The sequence below is a fragment of the Sander lucioperca genome, chromosome 20 (assembly GCF_008315115.2).
Source record: "Sander lucioperca isolate FBNREF2018 chromosome 20, SLUC_FBN_1.2, whole genome shotgun sequence".
Lineage (NCBI taxonomy): Eukaryota > Metazoa > Chordata > Actinopteri > Perciformes > Percidae > Sander > Sander lucioperca.
The window spans coordinates 16,224,270-16,239,842 of NC_050192.1; the positions used below are offsets into that span (position 1 = coordinate 16,224,270).

The 15,573-nt window shown below is 40.6% G+C and overlaps 1 protein-coding gene and 1 long non-coding RNA gene across 3 annotated transcripts in view; one reads left to right on the plus strand and one right to left on the minus strand.

Annotated features, from left to right (window-relative positions):
* Positions 1-2,390, plus strand: part of si:ch211-137a8.2 (uncharacterized protein LOC777613 homolog) — a 63,180-nt gene extending 60,790 nt beyond the window's left edge. The window contains exons 12-13 of one of the 2 annotated variants that reach the window (XM_035995849.1): positions 612-652; positions 1,391-2,390. In XM_035995849.1, the coding sequence (XP_035851742.1) occupies positions 612-652; positions 1,391-1,583 (234 nt within the window). In that variant the 3' untranslated portion in view covers positions 1,584-2,390. The remainder of the gene's footprint in view (positions 1-611; positions 653-1,390) is intronic. The other variant, XM_035995848.1, reaches the window with a different exon arrangement.
* Positions 1-15,573, minus strand: part of LOC116053135 — a 22,148-nt gene that overhangs the window by 4,201 nt on the left and 2,374 nt on the right. The window contains exon 2 of the long non-coding RNA XR_004105750.2: positions 2,930-2,935. This is a non-coding gene — a long non-coding RNA (uncharacterized LOC116053135). The remainder of the gene's footprint in view (positions 1-2,929; positions 2,936-15,573) is intronic.

Here is a 15,573-nt window from a genome sequence, read left to right on the forward strand (position 1 = left end):
ATGTAAATAAAGAGTAATTTAAGCATCGTAAAATACACTTAATTCAAAGTCGACAGAAAGAAAATAAAACTATTAAAAGCCGTTTTGGGTCGTCTTTCCACTTTTCTAACCATCACAACTCTAGTTTTGGTTGAAATGAACATAGTTTACAGATTTACATGTGACAATATGTTGGCTCTAAACACGCTAAAAGTATTGATTTTTGAATGGAGTCTGGTGGGTTTAGAGCTAGTGACCTCAGAGCTGTTTCTGGTTAAACAGAAAGGTCTCAAAGAGGTTTTAAAGGTCTATCTCTGAAGGGATCCTTTCCATAATGTTGTCAGACACTTAGAATAATAATCTCAGTCTGTCAGCGGCAAAACGAGCACTTTTGTGAAGGTAAATACAAGCTGGACAATCGTCCTTTTAACTTACATTGTAGCTTGTTTCGCCATCTCGCTTAATACTGGACCAATGTCAAAGATTGTTGTTCCCATCAGTCACTTAGACACAAAAAACATAGGAAACATAGGTTGAAAAAAAATGGTAGTTACCCTTTAAAAGGTGTTAATGTGATAGTAAGAAATGTTGCCTGAAAGCACCATGGGTTAACAGGAGCTCTCTGTTTTCAGGCAGAAGAAGAGGAAGCTGAGCGTCTTCTCTCCGAACAAAGGTGAGAAAAGAGTTGGTGCGCAGATGGAGCGATAACAGACGCAGAGCGCAGAATATTTCATAAACCACAGAGATAAGCACAACAGTGTCCTTTATGTTCACGAAGAGAAGACTTGTAGAGAAAAAACACAGTCAGCTACGTACAATATTTCTCTCTGAAATGTAGCGGAGTAGAAGTAGAAAGTGGCATGAAAAGAAAAGACTCAAGTAAAGTACAAGTACCTCACCGTTTGTACTTAAGTACAGTACTGGAGTAAATGTACTTAGTTACATTCCACCACTGATTGGGACATACCAGATTTTTTATTGGCATACTAAATAGTATGGTAGTATTACAATTTCTGTGCAAGATGAACAGGGCCCTTACGTGACAACAAGATGCGTTTTCAACTCAGACATTGTGAAGAAACCGTTTAAATTCGAAGTTTGTACTGTCACCTACCTTCCAACGGTCACTTCACCGAAAGCCCAGAAGAGTCGATCATGGAGGTCATGCTCTCGCGACGAAAACTTTAAGTTTATTTCCCCCTCAAAAATAGGTAATTGAGCACTGTAGTGGTTATGACCATATCAGTGACTATGTCACTACATGGAAACTGTCCAAATGATGCCTCTGGCTTGCACAGTAATAGCGTTACTGAAGGCTAGCTCTAGTCCCGTGGGAATTCAGTTGTTGCAGGAAATGGTCAAAATCGGCCGGATTTCTCCTTTAACACCTCCACCTCTCTCTCCTCCACAGTGAGACGTCCAGCAGCAGGGTCCCGTCCTCCCTGCTCTCCCCAGCCCTCCTCTGCCTCCTCCTGGCCGCCGCGCTGGCTCTCCTGGCCTGTCTGATCTGGGCCATCCTGGAGCCGCCGTGTCAGCGCAGCGGCAGGATGCCTCGTACCTTCCACCTGGCACTGAGGTACGTCAACGGGCCGCCGCCTACCTGAAGACCACCCAGAGACGCCCATGGACAGAGTTTGGACAACAGCACTTTTTCATCAATCTCAATGGAACGGAGGTGTACAACTCGACATGTAACGGTTTCATTCACATTTCAGTGCCGGACGCTCAAACATCACAGAAATCTGCAGGGAATGCAGGATGAAAAAGCAGGATAATAAGACATCCGCAATCTCTTTTTGCATGGTTCGTTTCCATCATTATTCATTCAAAATGAACTCCTTAAACTCAGGCTGCGTACTGTTTAACTGCCATCCATGATTTAGGGGTTGCAATATCAAAAAAGTCACATAATTCAACCTTTAAGTTTATTTGTTTCTTTCTTAAAACACAAACATATTTTGCCAGAAAAGTGAGACAATTCCACTGGCTCGCTGTCCTGTTTACATTTCACCCTGAACTTTTCTAAAAAATTGGGTGTCAGTATCTCTAAAAAAGAGGCAGATTACTGCGTCAGAATCAAGAAAAAAAATACGTTTGTACGATTTGTATTGGGAACAGCTGAAAAATGACTCCCATCACTGGTTTTGTTTTCTTTAAAAGGTTAAGACTTGAGGAAGAAAGTTCCTCCTTAGGGCCCGGACACACCAACCTGATAATCGGCCGTGGGACAGTCTGGCGAGGTCGGTGACTCGAGTCTGTTCGGTGTGTTCCGTGACGTCGTCAATCTGAGGAGCCGTCGGCTTTAATTTTGGCCGACCTGCCTTGGCTGGGTCAGAGGGTGGGCAGTTGGACTCAATGACCAATCTGATTGGTGGAGTTCTAGCCCTTGACTAGCGAATCAGTGCACTTACGGTATGTTAGCGTACAACAGCCTCTCAAAATCTGACAAAAATCTTTCAAACTGACCTTTTGTTGATCTGAAATGAAGACAGATTCAGCAACTGCACGGCCTATTTCTCTCTTAAAATGTTTTCAGAAACACGTTTCGGTGAACTATTTTAGTACAATATGAGATCGTATTCTGAATGAGCGGCCATTATGCTCGGTTGTAAAATCCGGGAGCAGCCAGACCAGAATTGGCTGCCGGTTTTCATTTTTAGGCGACAATACAGATTAGCGCCACCTGATGTTATGGAGACGTATTACGTCTTGCGCATGTGCAGAACGTACACACAAGTCGGCGTCGCTTCCGTGTGTTCTGAGGCACTTTTTTGACCAACTCGGGGAGGCAGTCAGTCCGACTGCCTTTCCTCTTGACGGTCGGCTGTCGGGTTGGTGTGTCAGGGGCCTTAGCTTTTGAAATTAGTAATTTAACCAACAAAAAAAACACAACAAAACAACTACCATGCTTTTTCACTAAAAGACAAAATGACAGATCCACGTTGGCCACATCTAACTGGTTTGGATTAAACTTCTTTATAATCAAACACTGGATGCAAACTTCTCCAAATATTCGCTGTTTGAGCCACATGAGATTCACGTGTTGCAAACCTTAAAAAAAAAATAAAATGTCTGATTGTTTGTCGGCAGCTAAAGATGAGACTGTTTCGATAGTGAGTTGTGATTTATTTAGCCGTTTGCATAATATTTCTACACTCCTGGAAGCAGGACACTGGGCATTAATGCCTATAATTCTACCACGGGACAACACCAAATCATGTTACGTTTGAATCTCAGTCTTTAATGTTTCTTGTCCCAGTCATTTCCAGCTTTCAGTTTTAGTTTATTTAAAGGGTAAGTACTGTTTTTGTTCAACTTGGACCCTATCTTCCTATGTTTTTGTGTGTTGACGATGCACATTTGCCCCGTAGGGTTACATTGCAGTCCGATCTGTGGCTGCCGGTTACAGCGTTCACACTTAATACTGGACCAATGTCAAAGATTGTTGTTCCTATCAGTCACTTACACACATAAACATAAGGAAATAGGAACTCGTATGAAAAAAACGAAATTACCCTTTAATCCTCAATACTGCCGTCCAATAAGTTAAAACCGTGTTGACACGATCTTTGATTTTAAATATGTCTTTGTCTCCTACTTGGAACTACTGGTTGGAAAGTATATTCCAGAGTCCATGCCTTAAAGAAAGAAATTATGTAACTATATTGTAGCAGGATGTTTGTGAAGTAACGGGAAGTTGTAATATGTAACAATGTATCTATGTATGAGAGTTTTGGTCAATGAAAGCATTCGTAAACTGCCTTTTTGAGCACACCGATGCTACGTTATTGTAGCATCAGCTGGTTAAATGTCCACACACTCGTTTAGTTCAAAGTTCAAATCTGATTTGGTTGGTTGGGATTTGAATGACTGTTAAGTAGTTGCATTTTGGGGAAAACCGAAGAGGTAAAACGGCTCCCACAGCAGCGGCTAGGCTAAAACTGTTAGCTAGTTAGCACAGGAAATATAACGCATACGTGTGCACACGTTGCAGGAAATGAAAGTTGGATGCGTTTTGAGAATTAATAATAGAAGTATTTAGACAGTTTGTTAAAAGTCTGTCAAATAAAATAAAGTATATAGGGCCCTATCTTGCACGTAATTTAGCCCCAAAGAAAATCTACTTTAAAGTAGTTTTATTTATGTTTTTTTCCCGTTTATGACTGACTGTCAAACGGGATAATTAAAGAAAGTTCGGTGGTGTTTATTCTCTGTGTTTGTTCATGTTTCAAAAAGAGTTTAACCTGAGCCAGGCCAAACAACAATGAAATCATAGGGCCCTATCTAGCACCCGGCGCAGCGCAAAGACCGACGCAAGTGTCTTTGCTAGTTTAAGACCAACGCAGTTGTCAATTTCCTGTCCACCGCCCGCGTTGTTTAAATAGCAAATGCACCTGCACCCATCTGTGGCCCATTGGCAGGCTGGTCTTACAAGAAGATGTGTTCAGGTGCGTTCTGGGCGTATTGCGTATTGAGGCAGTGGGAAGTGATCGCGCCATTGACCAACAAAAACCTGGTCTAAAGTCAATAACGCAGCATTTCATTATTTTAACAGCAAATTAGTAAAATGCTCCTAGACTCGTGCACAGCGCGCACACACTATGCTTGTTACACACACAGGGAGGCACAGCAGCACACACACATGCAGAAGATTACAAATAAAAATATTACGGTGCAAATCCTCCATCATAATAGCAATGCTCCAAGGTCCAAACGCGCCTGGCTTTTAAAGGGAATGGGAGATGATCTCTGATTGGTTGATTGCATGTTACGCCCGAAACACACCTATGAATTAATGAAGACACTAAGTACAACCCTTTTGAACCATGCACCCGTTAAATTATTATTCCGCCGTTAAACTAGCAAAAAGTGGATTCGTACACACCCTAAACGCACCTGCGCCAGGTGCTTAGATCGTTAAAATAGGGCTGTTTATCGTCTAAACATTGATGGGGCCGAAAAGTCCGAAAGCCAGATATGAAATTATAAGGGATTGTATCTATGTTCTTCTACTTTGTCACCTTATTTCCTGCTTTGCTCCCGTAATAACTACTTGGCCACTGAGGGCGCCGCCACTATAAACGGAAATATAGGTCAGCTGTGGGGAGATAAAATCAACAGTCCAGAAAACTTTGACTCACGTTTTTGTATAAAAAGATTTAAAGAAGCAGAGTCCTGATAGTTATGACATTAGCGGTTGTTATCTTTAAATATCTTTAAACTTGTATCTGTGCTAATGTAGCTAACGCTAATGTTAAGGATGCCGCTAACAAGCTAGCTTTATGTTTTTACCGACATGACTGTAGGGAGTACCTGGATTGACTGCATTCATGTCAAAATTATGAAGTATTTTGTACTTAAAGGAACACGCCGACTTATTGGGACTTTAGCTTATTCACCGTAACCCCCAGAGTTAGACAAGTCCATACATACCCTTCTCATCTCCGTGCGTGCTGTAACGCTGTCTGACGGCCCCAGCATTAGCTTAGCACAGATCATGCAGGTAACTGGCTCCATCTAGCCTACTGCTCCCAATAAGTGACAATATAATGCAAACATGTTCCTATTTACATGTTGTGATTTGTAGAGTCACAGGGTGTACAAATAACAAGGTCACATGAGACACAGCCATCTTCTAACCGTATACTAAGTGGGAACTATATTCTCAGAAAGTGGAGGCACTGCTACTTCTGCTACTTGGGCGGAGTGATTAGCGCAACACCGAAAAGCACAGTTACTTCCGTCAACAAAACCAATGTGAATAGCTAGTTAGTAGCGAACATGACTGGTGGTCATGGCATTATTTGCACACCCCGTGACTCTACAAATCACAACATGTAAACAGGAAAATGTTGGCCTTATTTTGTCACTTATTGGGAGCAGTAGGCTAGTTGGAACCAGTTACCTGCATGATCTGGGCTAGGCTAAGCTAATGCTGGGGGCGTCAGACAGCGTTACAACACGCACGGAGATGAGAAGGGTATGTATGGACTTGTCTAACTCTGGGGGTTACGGTGAATAAGCTAAAGTCCCAATAAGTCGGCGTGTTCCTTTTAATATTGATCACTAACAGCCTTATTACACCGTGATATATTGAATTTATAACTCAAAGATTGTTTTGCAAGAAGAGAAGGGAAATGTATTGACGTTAACATTTATATCTGTTTTGTTTTCTATGTTTTAGCCTGTTAACTACAAATCACATACTGTATTTGTCTAAACAATCAAAAGTGTGTATGAATGCGGGTTACCTTTTTCTTCTCGGGCAGTCATAACTTTCTGTTCATTTCTCCAAAAAAAATCAGTTCTGCAGAGAAATAACCTTCCACAGCCAAGATCCTGTCTCTATTTAATGTGGTTTGAGTTGTGTTGTCGGCATGCGGTGATGATGCAAATTAATGAATGAAATTTAGCAGTTAGATTTGAAGAGCAGATTAGATTTAGATTCAGATCAGATGAAAAGTATGTACTGCTTCTCCAAAAAAAACAACAACAACAATACTCTCACTGTGACCGAAATAAACACATGATGGATTATTTGCAGCTGGTTTCACGCCTCGAAGACACAGAAGCATTTCTGTGTTTAGAAGGAATTTAGGAATTTATGTCACGCTGGCTCTTGTGTAGAAGTACGTGAAGTACATCTGATGCTTATTTAACCCTTTTGTTGTCTTCACGTCATACATCAAGCAACTTTTTGTTTTTCTGGGTCAAAATTTAAAATAAAAACTTTTTTTTGAACGTTTCGGTCGTATTTTTTTTTGGACACTTTTGTCGCTTTTGACAGATTTTTTTTTTTTGGCATTTAGGCCTTTAGTGACAGGACAGCTTAGAAATGAAAGGGGAGAGAGAGTGAGGGGGAATGACATGCAGGAAAGTGCCGCAGGTCGGAATTGAGCCCGCAACTTCTGCGTCAAGGACTGAGCCTCTTTATATGGCCGCTCGCTCTACCACTAGATCACCCAGGCACCCAGTTTTGGTCACTTTTTACGTTTTTGAAGCTTTTTTTTGACATTTTTGTCACCTTTTTCAACATCCTTTTATCAATTTATTTCTCTCTAAATGCTATTAAATTGAATAAAACAACCAAATACAATGAAAGTAGGGAACTGATCACTTATTTTACTTGTGAAGAGCATTGTAGGGAACCATCCACGTTACTTTTCTTTGAAAATTTGGTTGAAAGAAACCCAAATTTCTGATATAGGACAACAGTTAAATGGGCTAAAACATGAGAAGCAAACAGCATCTGAAATGAGAAGTGTGTAATGATTTCTATTTGTTTCTGAATGCGGTCTCTGGCTGATTGATACTTGATACTTATACTTTGACCGTCCACTTGCCGTGTCAACAATGTCACGTTCCAGCTGAAAAAAAGGTGCTGCCTTCTTTATTATTTAGTGTTTTAAGTGACTGAAGAGTTTTAGTTAACCAACATTATGTCACAGCTGTAAGTACCGTATGGGTGGCCTCCTTCTAATCGATTAGTCGATTAATCTGTCGTTTCAGTCTTAGTCAACTGAGATTTCGTTAGTCAATGAGTCATTGACTACCACTAATGTTAGCGGTCTGCTGACCCACTGCCGCTGAGTCTAACGTTAGCATTCCGCTAACCCACTGCCGCTGCGTCTAACGTTAGCGGTCCGCTGACCCACTGCCGCTGGGTCTAACGTTAGCGGTCCGCTGACCCGCTGCCGCTGGGTCTAACGTTAGCGGTCCGCTGACCCGCTGCCGCTGGGTCTAACGTTAGCGGTCCGCTGACCCACTGCCGCTGGGTCTAACGTTAGCGGTCCGCTGACCCACTGCTGCTGGGTCTAACGTTAGCGGTCAGCTGACCCACTGTGAGCCAGCGAGCTGCGACACAGTTTACGGCACAACAGACGCATATTGTCACTATGACAACTAACAACAATTGCCATTTTGTTGTGCACCAATCAAATGACCATGGCAAACAGTCCAATGGCCTTTCTATCCGTTTTATTTCTGTGTGTGGGTTTTAAGCCTTTAAGAGGTTTGAAAAGGGAACTTTGTACAAGTCAACTGCCATCTAAAACTTTTACTTTTACTTGATCATTGTTTAATGTTTAAAAAAAGAGATATCACATCCAATCCAATGTTCCTGCTTTTGTACACGTCTTTGAAGATAACAAATAAAATGAATTGTATGCAACATTTGTATCTTCTGGATCATTTTGTCTGTTTTGCGTTTGTTTGTTTGGTCTGAATGTGACACGAGAATCCTTTTTCAGAAGTCTCAATGGAAATGCATACAAGAATGAGGGACTTTTAATTAATACATGCATAACTTTCAATCAACTTTATGTCTTTCCCGTGCAGAACTGGGGTTCAATATAGACTGACGATTAATGTTTTTTTTTTTTTTTTTTTAAAGGTGCCGTAGGTAGGATTGTGAAGATCCAGGACTTAGCCAAAAAAATTTAACATCAACAACTTCTCAGTCCCTCCCACCTTTCCGCTAAAGCCCAAAACGGTATCATAAGCCCCTCCCCCCACAAGGGAGAATAGACTTTTTTCACGGCAGACATGTTGACATGTCATAGTAGGAAAAGCACAGGTGTATTGAAAACCATTAATGATGGCTGCGTTCCACTTAGGAGAGGCCCTGGTGTTGTGCGTGCTGACTCACTGAAATAGCTCACTGGGACACTTGATGGAATCGAGCCATCGTTAAGGTTATCAATTTCAGCTTTTCCTACTATGACAAGTCCAAATGTCTGCTGTGAAAAAGGTCCATGAATGCGTGTGCATGAGCAGTGATTAACACGCAGTTAGACACCCCCCCCCCTGGCCCTGATTGGTGCATCTGAACAGGGAGCTGTGGGTTTTTGCAAATCACATTACAGGCTGTAGGAGGTGCCAGAGGAGCCAGATTTTTTCTAAATGACCTGCTTCATGTAGTTCTACTGGAACATAGGGTCAGTTTTAGCAAATATGACAGAAAGTTAGTTTTATAAGGCTTACCTACTGCACCTTTAAATCCTCCATAATCTTTCCTGAACCTTAACAAACTGGTGTTGCTGTGCACAGATCTTGTAGAAATAAAATAAAAACATTGGCACTGAACATTTTGCAGAACAGAACTTATATAAATTGTCGTATTGTATAATTCTTGTCTGCTTACATTTCCAAGCTTCATCAACACACAGTCACTTCCCTTTCCTCTGTTTGACAGAACAAATGTGGAATCCAAATTCTGAAAAGAAATACGTTTTTGCTTCTAATTCAGACAGTATTTAGTTTTGAATACAAAGGCTACACACTGCAGCGTTTTGAGTTACTTATACTTTACTTTTCCAGTTTATGCTACTTTATACTCAATACGTCTCAGTGAGAAAGAGTGTGTGTGTGTGTGCGCTGTGTTGGTGATCCAGTTATACTCAATTATATTAAATATACTAAATATTGTACTGTGTGTGTGTGTGCGCGTGTTTTTTCTCTCTCTGCTGGTGATCCAGTTAATGAAAGCGCTGCGTCTGTTCGAGAGCCGGCAGGCCTGCAGCTGGGATTAAGGTCAATGATGATATCTGCTCATTAAAAAAACGAGAAGCAGAAAATTTTCAACTTCCTTCTCGGGAATCATGAGAAGACTTGGAACAACTATTTCATTGACTTTAAATTGGGAGCCATGGGCATTAAAAACGACCACTGAATGATTTCTTTCTCTCGCAAGAAAATGGTCTTCCAGGAAAATCTAAGTTTGAATACGTCAGTCTTAAATAATCTGTTAAAAACATCAACTGTAAATGCATGTTTAGCCGTTCTAATACAAATATAACTTTAAAGAGTTAAAGACGAAAACTGTTTTCCCCACACATTTGTTCTTCTCAGTGTCTCGATATGTTGGTTTCCAATTTGAAATCAGAATCCGTTTAATTGGCCAAGTATACTTACATACATAAGGAATTTGACTTTGGTAGTTGTTAACTCTCTATACATTCAACAAATAGACATGTAGTAAATATTCAGTAGGCAAATAGTAATGCATATATACACATACTGTACAATAGAGACAACTATATATATACATACATACACATATCAACATAATATACAAAAATACAAATATACAAATAAGACATAATATCAAGACAAGCACATACAAATCTGTGCGTTGTCCAATAAGATGGTCTGTTTGCACGGTCAAGCCGTGTTTTTCAGTCTTTTTGCGTGTGGAAATGAGACGGGGGGGGAAGCAGGCACATGAATGGACGAGATTGTTTCTGCACAGCCAGAGAAAAACTGCCCCAAATTCAGTTAAGAGGGCAAATAACTCCGTGATAGCCGAGGCATCTGACGGTGGACTTTCAACCCCATTGTCGTGAGACAGAAACGCTCGAGATGTAGAAAGCAGAGACCGACTGAAAGCTGCAAAGTCGTTTTCTGTCATAGCTCCAGATTCACAAGCTGTGGCGTTGTTATGGGTTTAACCCTCGTTTTGTCTTCCTGTCGACCGTGCAACTTTGTGTTTTTCTGGGTCGGAATTTCAACATTTTATTGCTCTTTTTCTACACTTTTATCAACGTTTTTGACAATTTTATTCAAATTTTTTTGTCACTTTTTTTGGCGTTTTTTTTTTTTTTAATTATGTTTATTTAATTATTTATGTCAATTTTTTTACTAGTTTTTTGTCGCTTTTTCCGATATTTTTTTTCTCACTTCTTTTCCAATTTTGTGGTCACTTTTTTTAAACAAGTTTTTGTCACCTTTGGCGCTGTTTTTTTGTGACTTTTTCCGAATTTTTTTTTTTTTTTTTTTTTGTGTAACCCTAACCCTTTTTCAGCGTTTAAAAAAAGAAAAAAAAAAACAGTTTTTGTCTTTTTTTTTTTTGTTTTGTTTTTTTTTTCCTGCGTTTTTGTAACTTTTTCCAAAATTTGTCACTTTTTTCAACGTTCTTTCGTAGCAGTTGTATAGTTCTGATATAGAAAGTTTTTGTAAACGGGTCAAATTTGACCCGAGGACACCAGGAATCAGAATCAGAAAGGGCTTTATTGCCAAGTACGTTGCACATACAAGGAATTTGTCATGGTGTTGTTGGAGCATGTCACACATTCAAATATAAGAAGGATAAAAAGAATATAAACAATATAAGTATAAACATATACACACAGTATGTATTAATAACGATAAAATAAATTTAAATAAATAGTAAAATAAGTTAAACAGTAGTAAAAAGGAATGCTACAGCAGAGTAGGTACAGTGGCATGAGGAGCCAGAGGTGGGGTGTGGGGAGAGTCAGGATGGTTTCCGGGCCTTGTTTAGAAGGCTAGTGGCGGAGGGGAAAAAACTGTTTATGTGGCGTGAGGTTTTGGTCCTGATGGACCTCATCGTCCTGCCAGAGGGGAGTGGCTCAAAGAGCTTGTGTCCGGGGTGGGAGGGGTCAGCCACAATCTTTCCAGCACGCTTTCCAGGAGGGTTAAGGATGGACCTCTGGAGAGGAAATCATCTCATTTTTTAGCCTGCCTCTCTTAGTTATGCTATTATAACTCTAGACTGCTGTGGGAAGCTCCTTCCAAGGACACAATGAGCTACTCCCTCTTCTCTCTTTATATTTTTTCTCCATTTGTGGGCATCTTAGTCCCAGAAATGCCTGTTACTAACCTAGCTCTGGGGAGTTTTCTCCCCGGAGTCCCTTTGCTTCTTCTTCACCCAGAACATCACCTTGGAATTGGGTGGCACCAACACCGGGGTCCTGGGTGCAGCTGACGCTATGGACTTACTGCACCCTGCTACGCTCTGCGATTCCCCGCAGTGTCCAACCGCGTCCACCCAGGCTGCTGTGCCACACTACACCCCGTAACGCCCTGCTGTACCCTACTATGACATGAACTACTACGACTACCATTGTGATCACTGTTCCACTATCTTTATTATGACTATTATTGCCACCATTCACCACTCCCCCAACTGGTGCCGTCAGACACCGCCTACCAAGAGTCTGGGTCTGTCCGAGGTTTCTTCCTAACAAAAAAGGGAGTTTTTCCTCGCCACTGTCGCTATAGCTACTGCTAATGCTTGCTCTTGAGGCAACCACTGTAATAGTTGGGGCTTCGTAAACTACAGAGTTTGGTCTAGACCTACTCTATCTGTAAAGTGTCTCGAGATAACTCTTGTTATGATTTGATACTATAAATAAAATTGAATTGAATTTTTCAAGGGGGTCATTAGAGACAAAAGACACTAAAACTAACAAACTAACAAACAATGACTGCTTTTAATTAGCTACTGAGCTCGAGCGGGGACGCCAGCAAAAACATTTCTGGTGTTGAATAATCAGTTTTAACAAGAAAGGGCTTCAGTTTGAGGGAGGCAACATCGCTGGGAAGAAATAGGTCAGACATCATGCTATCATAGCTTCCTCAATGGTGTAATCTAATGTATTTTAGCGGGTATAGTGTACTATATAAATATATGGATCGGACTGGACATATCAAAGTGGGGGGCCTGGGTGTCCTCCCCCACGGAAATTTTGAGCGTCACAGACTTAATTTCCTGCAATCTGATAGACTTTTATGCACTAACTTACAGTGAAAATTACCTTTATTTACCCTATGCGAAGGAAAACACAGATGACAATTCAAAATATATCAAAAATATAATGGAAAGTATGTTGTTGTGTGTCATTGGGCATTTTAAAGTGGGTATATGGAAATCCTGGAGCTTTCTTAGTGGGTATACTGCAGTGTTTCTCACACATAGACTAATGTGTGGCGCACTATCAACACCAGCCGCCGCACATTGCGTTTCGTTATTCTTTTGCGTCTCGCTCACACACACACACACACACACACACACACACACACACACACACAGCCCCTCCCACCGTGCACATAGCGTCTGTCTCCATAAAGGAGAGAAAACGGCTGGCGAAATTCACTAGTTCACGAAAGGTTGGTATCTATCTCGTGAACACCTTTACACAATCACACGTTAAAAAGTGCTATAAAATTATTTTATATTCAGAATACAATGTTGTCAGTGTGTTAATGTTGGAGTCCCGACCCGACTCGTAGCAAACAAGCGATTGCGCCTGCTTTAGGAAGTTAACTAGTCGCAGGTTTGTGGTAAAATGCAGTTGGGTTGTCGAGGTCAGAACACTATATGTAGCAGCTGTGAATCAAATAAACGTATTATAAATAATGTTATGTCATTTTTTTTACTCTTACACTGAATGTTTGCTGCTTCAGTCCAGATGAGTATTGAAAAATATTTTCCGTGACTGAAAAAGGCACGTGTTGAGGATGAGGACCAGCCTGAACCGGAGGTATCAGTCTGAAACAGAGCTGAACAGTCTGACCAGTGTCATTAGTCATGCTATTAATTTGTTTACAATATTTTCAGGCTTCAACCAGTGAAAGACAGGGTCAGGGAGAGAGAGAGAGAGATATAGATTTGTTAGGCATTGAAGTAGGAGAGGAGGACAGCATCCAACAGCGTGTTGTTACGAAAATAAGTCATCGTCGTTGTCCCCCCAGTAAATCCAGACAGCTAGCTAGACTATCTGTCCAATCTGAGTTTTCTGTTGCATAACTAAAACTACTTCTGAACGTACACATGTTGCACCAAAACAAGTTCCTTCCAGTGGCTATTTTGCAGAGGCACCGTGGCTCCGTCCGGCGCTTAGCACCGCCCAAGACGATTGTGATTGGTTTAAAGCAGGGCTGTCAAACGATTAATTTTTTTTGAATCGCTGAAGTTCTATAGTTAATCGCGATTAATCGCATATTTTATCACGATTAAAATTCTATTATTTTGCATTTCAGAACAGTTTTTAAGTCCATATTAACAATTGAAAGCAATTCTTACCAGTGGATCTTGATTGGGAATCAAATGAATGTAAAGAAAGTTACTTCATGAACTTGATTTTAAGATTTGTAATTATTTATTTACTGTAAACAAAAGAAAAATGTGTGAATCTGTCATTATTGCACAATTCCTCCAAGTACCTTACTAGAGTCAATATAGTGTTTAGTAACTCCTAAACAGGGCTGTCAAACGATTCATTTCTTTTAATTTCTCTGAATTTCTGCGATTAATGCGATTTAAAAAAAAATGTATCGCATCGCGGCGGCTCTTAATCGCATCGTGATTAACGCGTTAATGCTGACAGCCCTAGTTTAAAGAAATGCCAATAAACCAGAGCACGTTATTCTCCCATCCCAGAATGCTATGTTGACTAGCCAGACCTTCCTAAGCAGAGCTGTGGTGGAAGATCTGGCAAAGCAAGACTAAAACCAACGTAATCCAGAAGGGAAAAATACATTTCCCTTGAAACGTAATTGAGAATACAGCTTATAGTTGTATTGGACCATTATTTTTTGGAGACAAGCCTGCATCCACGATACAAATAAATGAGATTCATAAAAACCAAACTATGTGTACGCATGGCTTTATAAATCTGTGTGTATATATTTCTGTCTTTGTCTTTTCTTGTAAATCTACATAATTGTATGCATCTGGTGTCTGGACTGAAAGAAATGACTTCCAGTCACATTCCAGCTCTGGAGCTGCTGCATTCGGGAATGTAAGAAATTTAGTCCGTATTTATGAAGAGCACACAGACTGTGTTGTTGTATAACGAGGCTTCAGCTGCATCCATTTCAGACAAAACCCCTTCAGTCTGCCAGCGTCTCTATCTGCTGCTGCTCTAGTTAAATTAGGGTGACAGATTTTCGACATCCTGAACGTTTCTTATTAAAGATCTGGGCTGAACTGAATTTTTTTTGTAAAACCCACTCGATGCTTTGCAGCTTTTCCTAAACAGATGCATAGAAGAAAGTCAGAGCCTAACTTAATTATTGCATTGATTTAATTTATATCCAGCAGCGAGCCACCGTTACGCCAGTTAATTTGATTTGAAACGTACACGGAGCTTTTAGTGAAATTTAAAACAACTTAATGCCAGACAGAAACATGCTATTGATTTAATAGTTTACTCTGTGTGTGGGGGATTTAAAAAGATGTGATGTAGTTAGGCTATTAACTGGTGAAAACGTTACCCTCTCTTCTCTTCTGAGTGTACAGCGGTTGTACTAAACAAAGTGTGTGTGTGTGTGTGTGTGTGTACTTTCTGTACATTAGGCCTACCCTCTTTTCTCTTCTGAGTGTATAGCGGTACTAAACAAAGTGTGTGTGTTTGTGAGGCGAGTGTGTTCACGTGTTTTGTGTGTGTGTGTGTGTGCGTGCGTGTGTGTGTGTGTGTGTGTGTGTGTGTGTGTGGCTCCAGGCTGGACACACACTCCCTGATCTCTTGAACTAATGAACCGTCCAAACTGTCGTCCATGTTCTCAATTTGTTTTCACCGTCCTTGAAAACACTGTTCATAATAGTTTTATCGTCCCAAGCACATTCTCTGTGTGTAAAAACCAAATACCAAATAAAAAACACACACACACACACACACACACACACACAGATCCTTTCTCATTTCAATAAGCAGGGGAGCAATGTATGCAAAAGCAATGCCAGAAAACAATATTAGTGTTTGTGAATGATAGAAAGTCTCACTGATTGCAGAAACCTATTTGTACGTTCTCACATCGTCACTTGAATATCGTTCCATTACAGGGAAGACA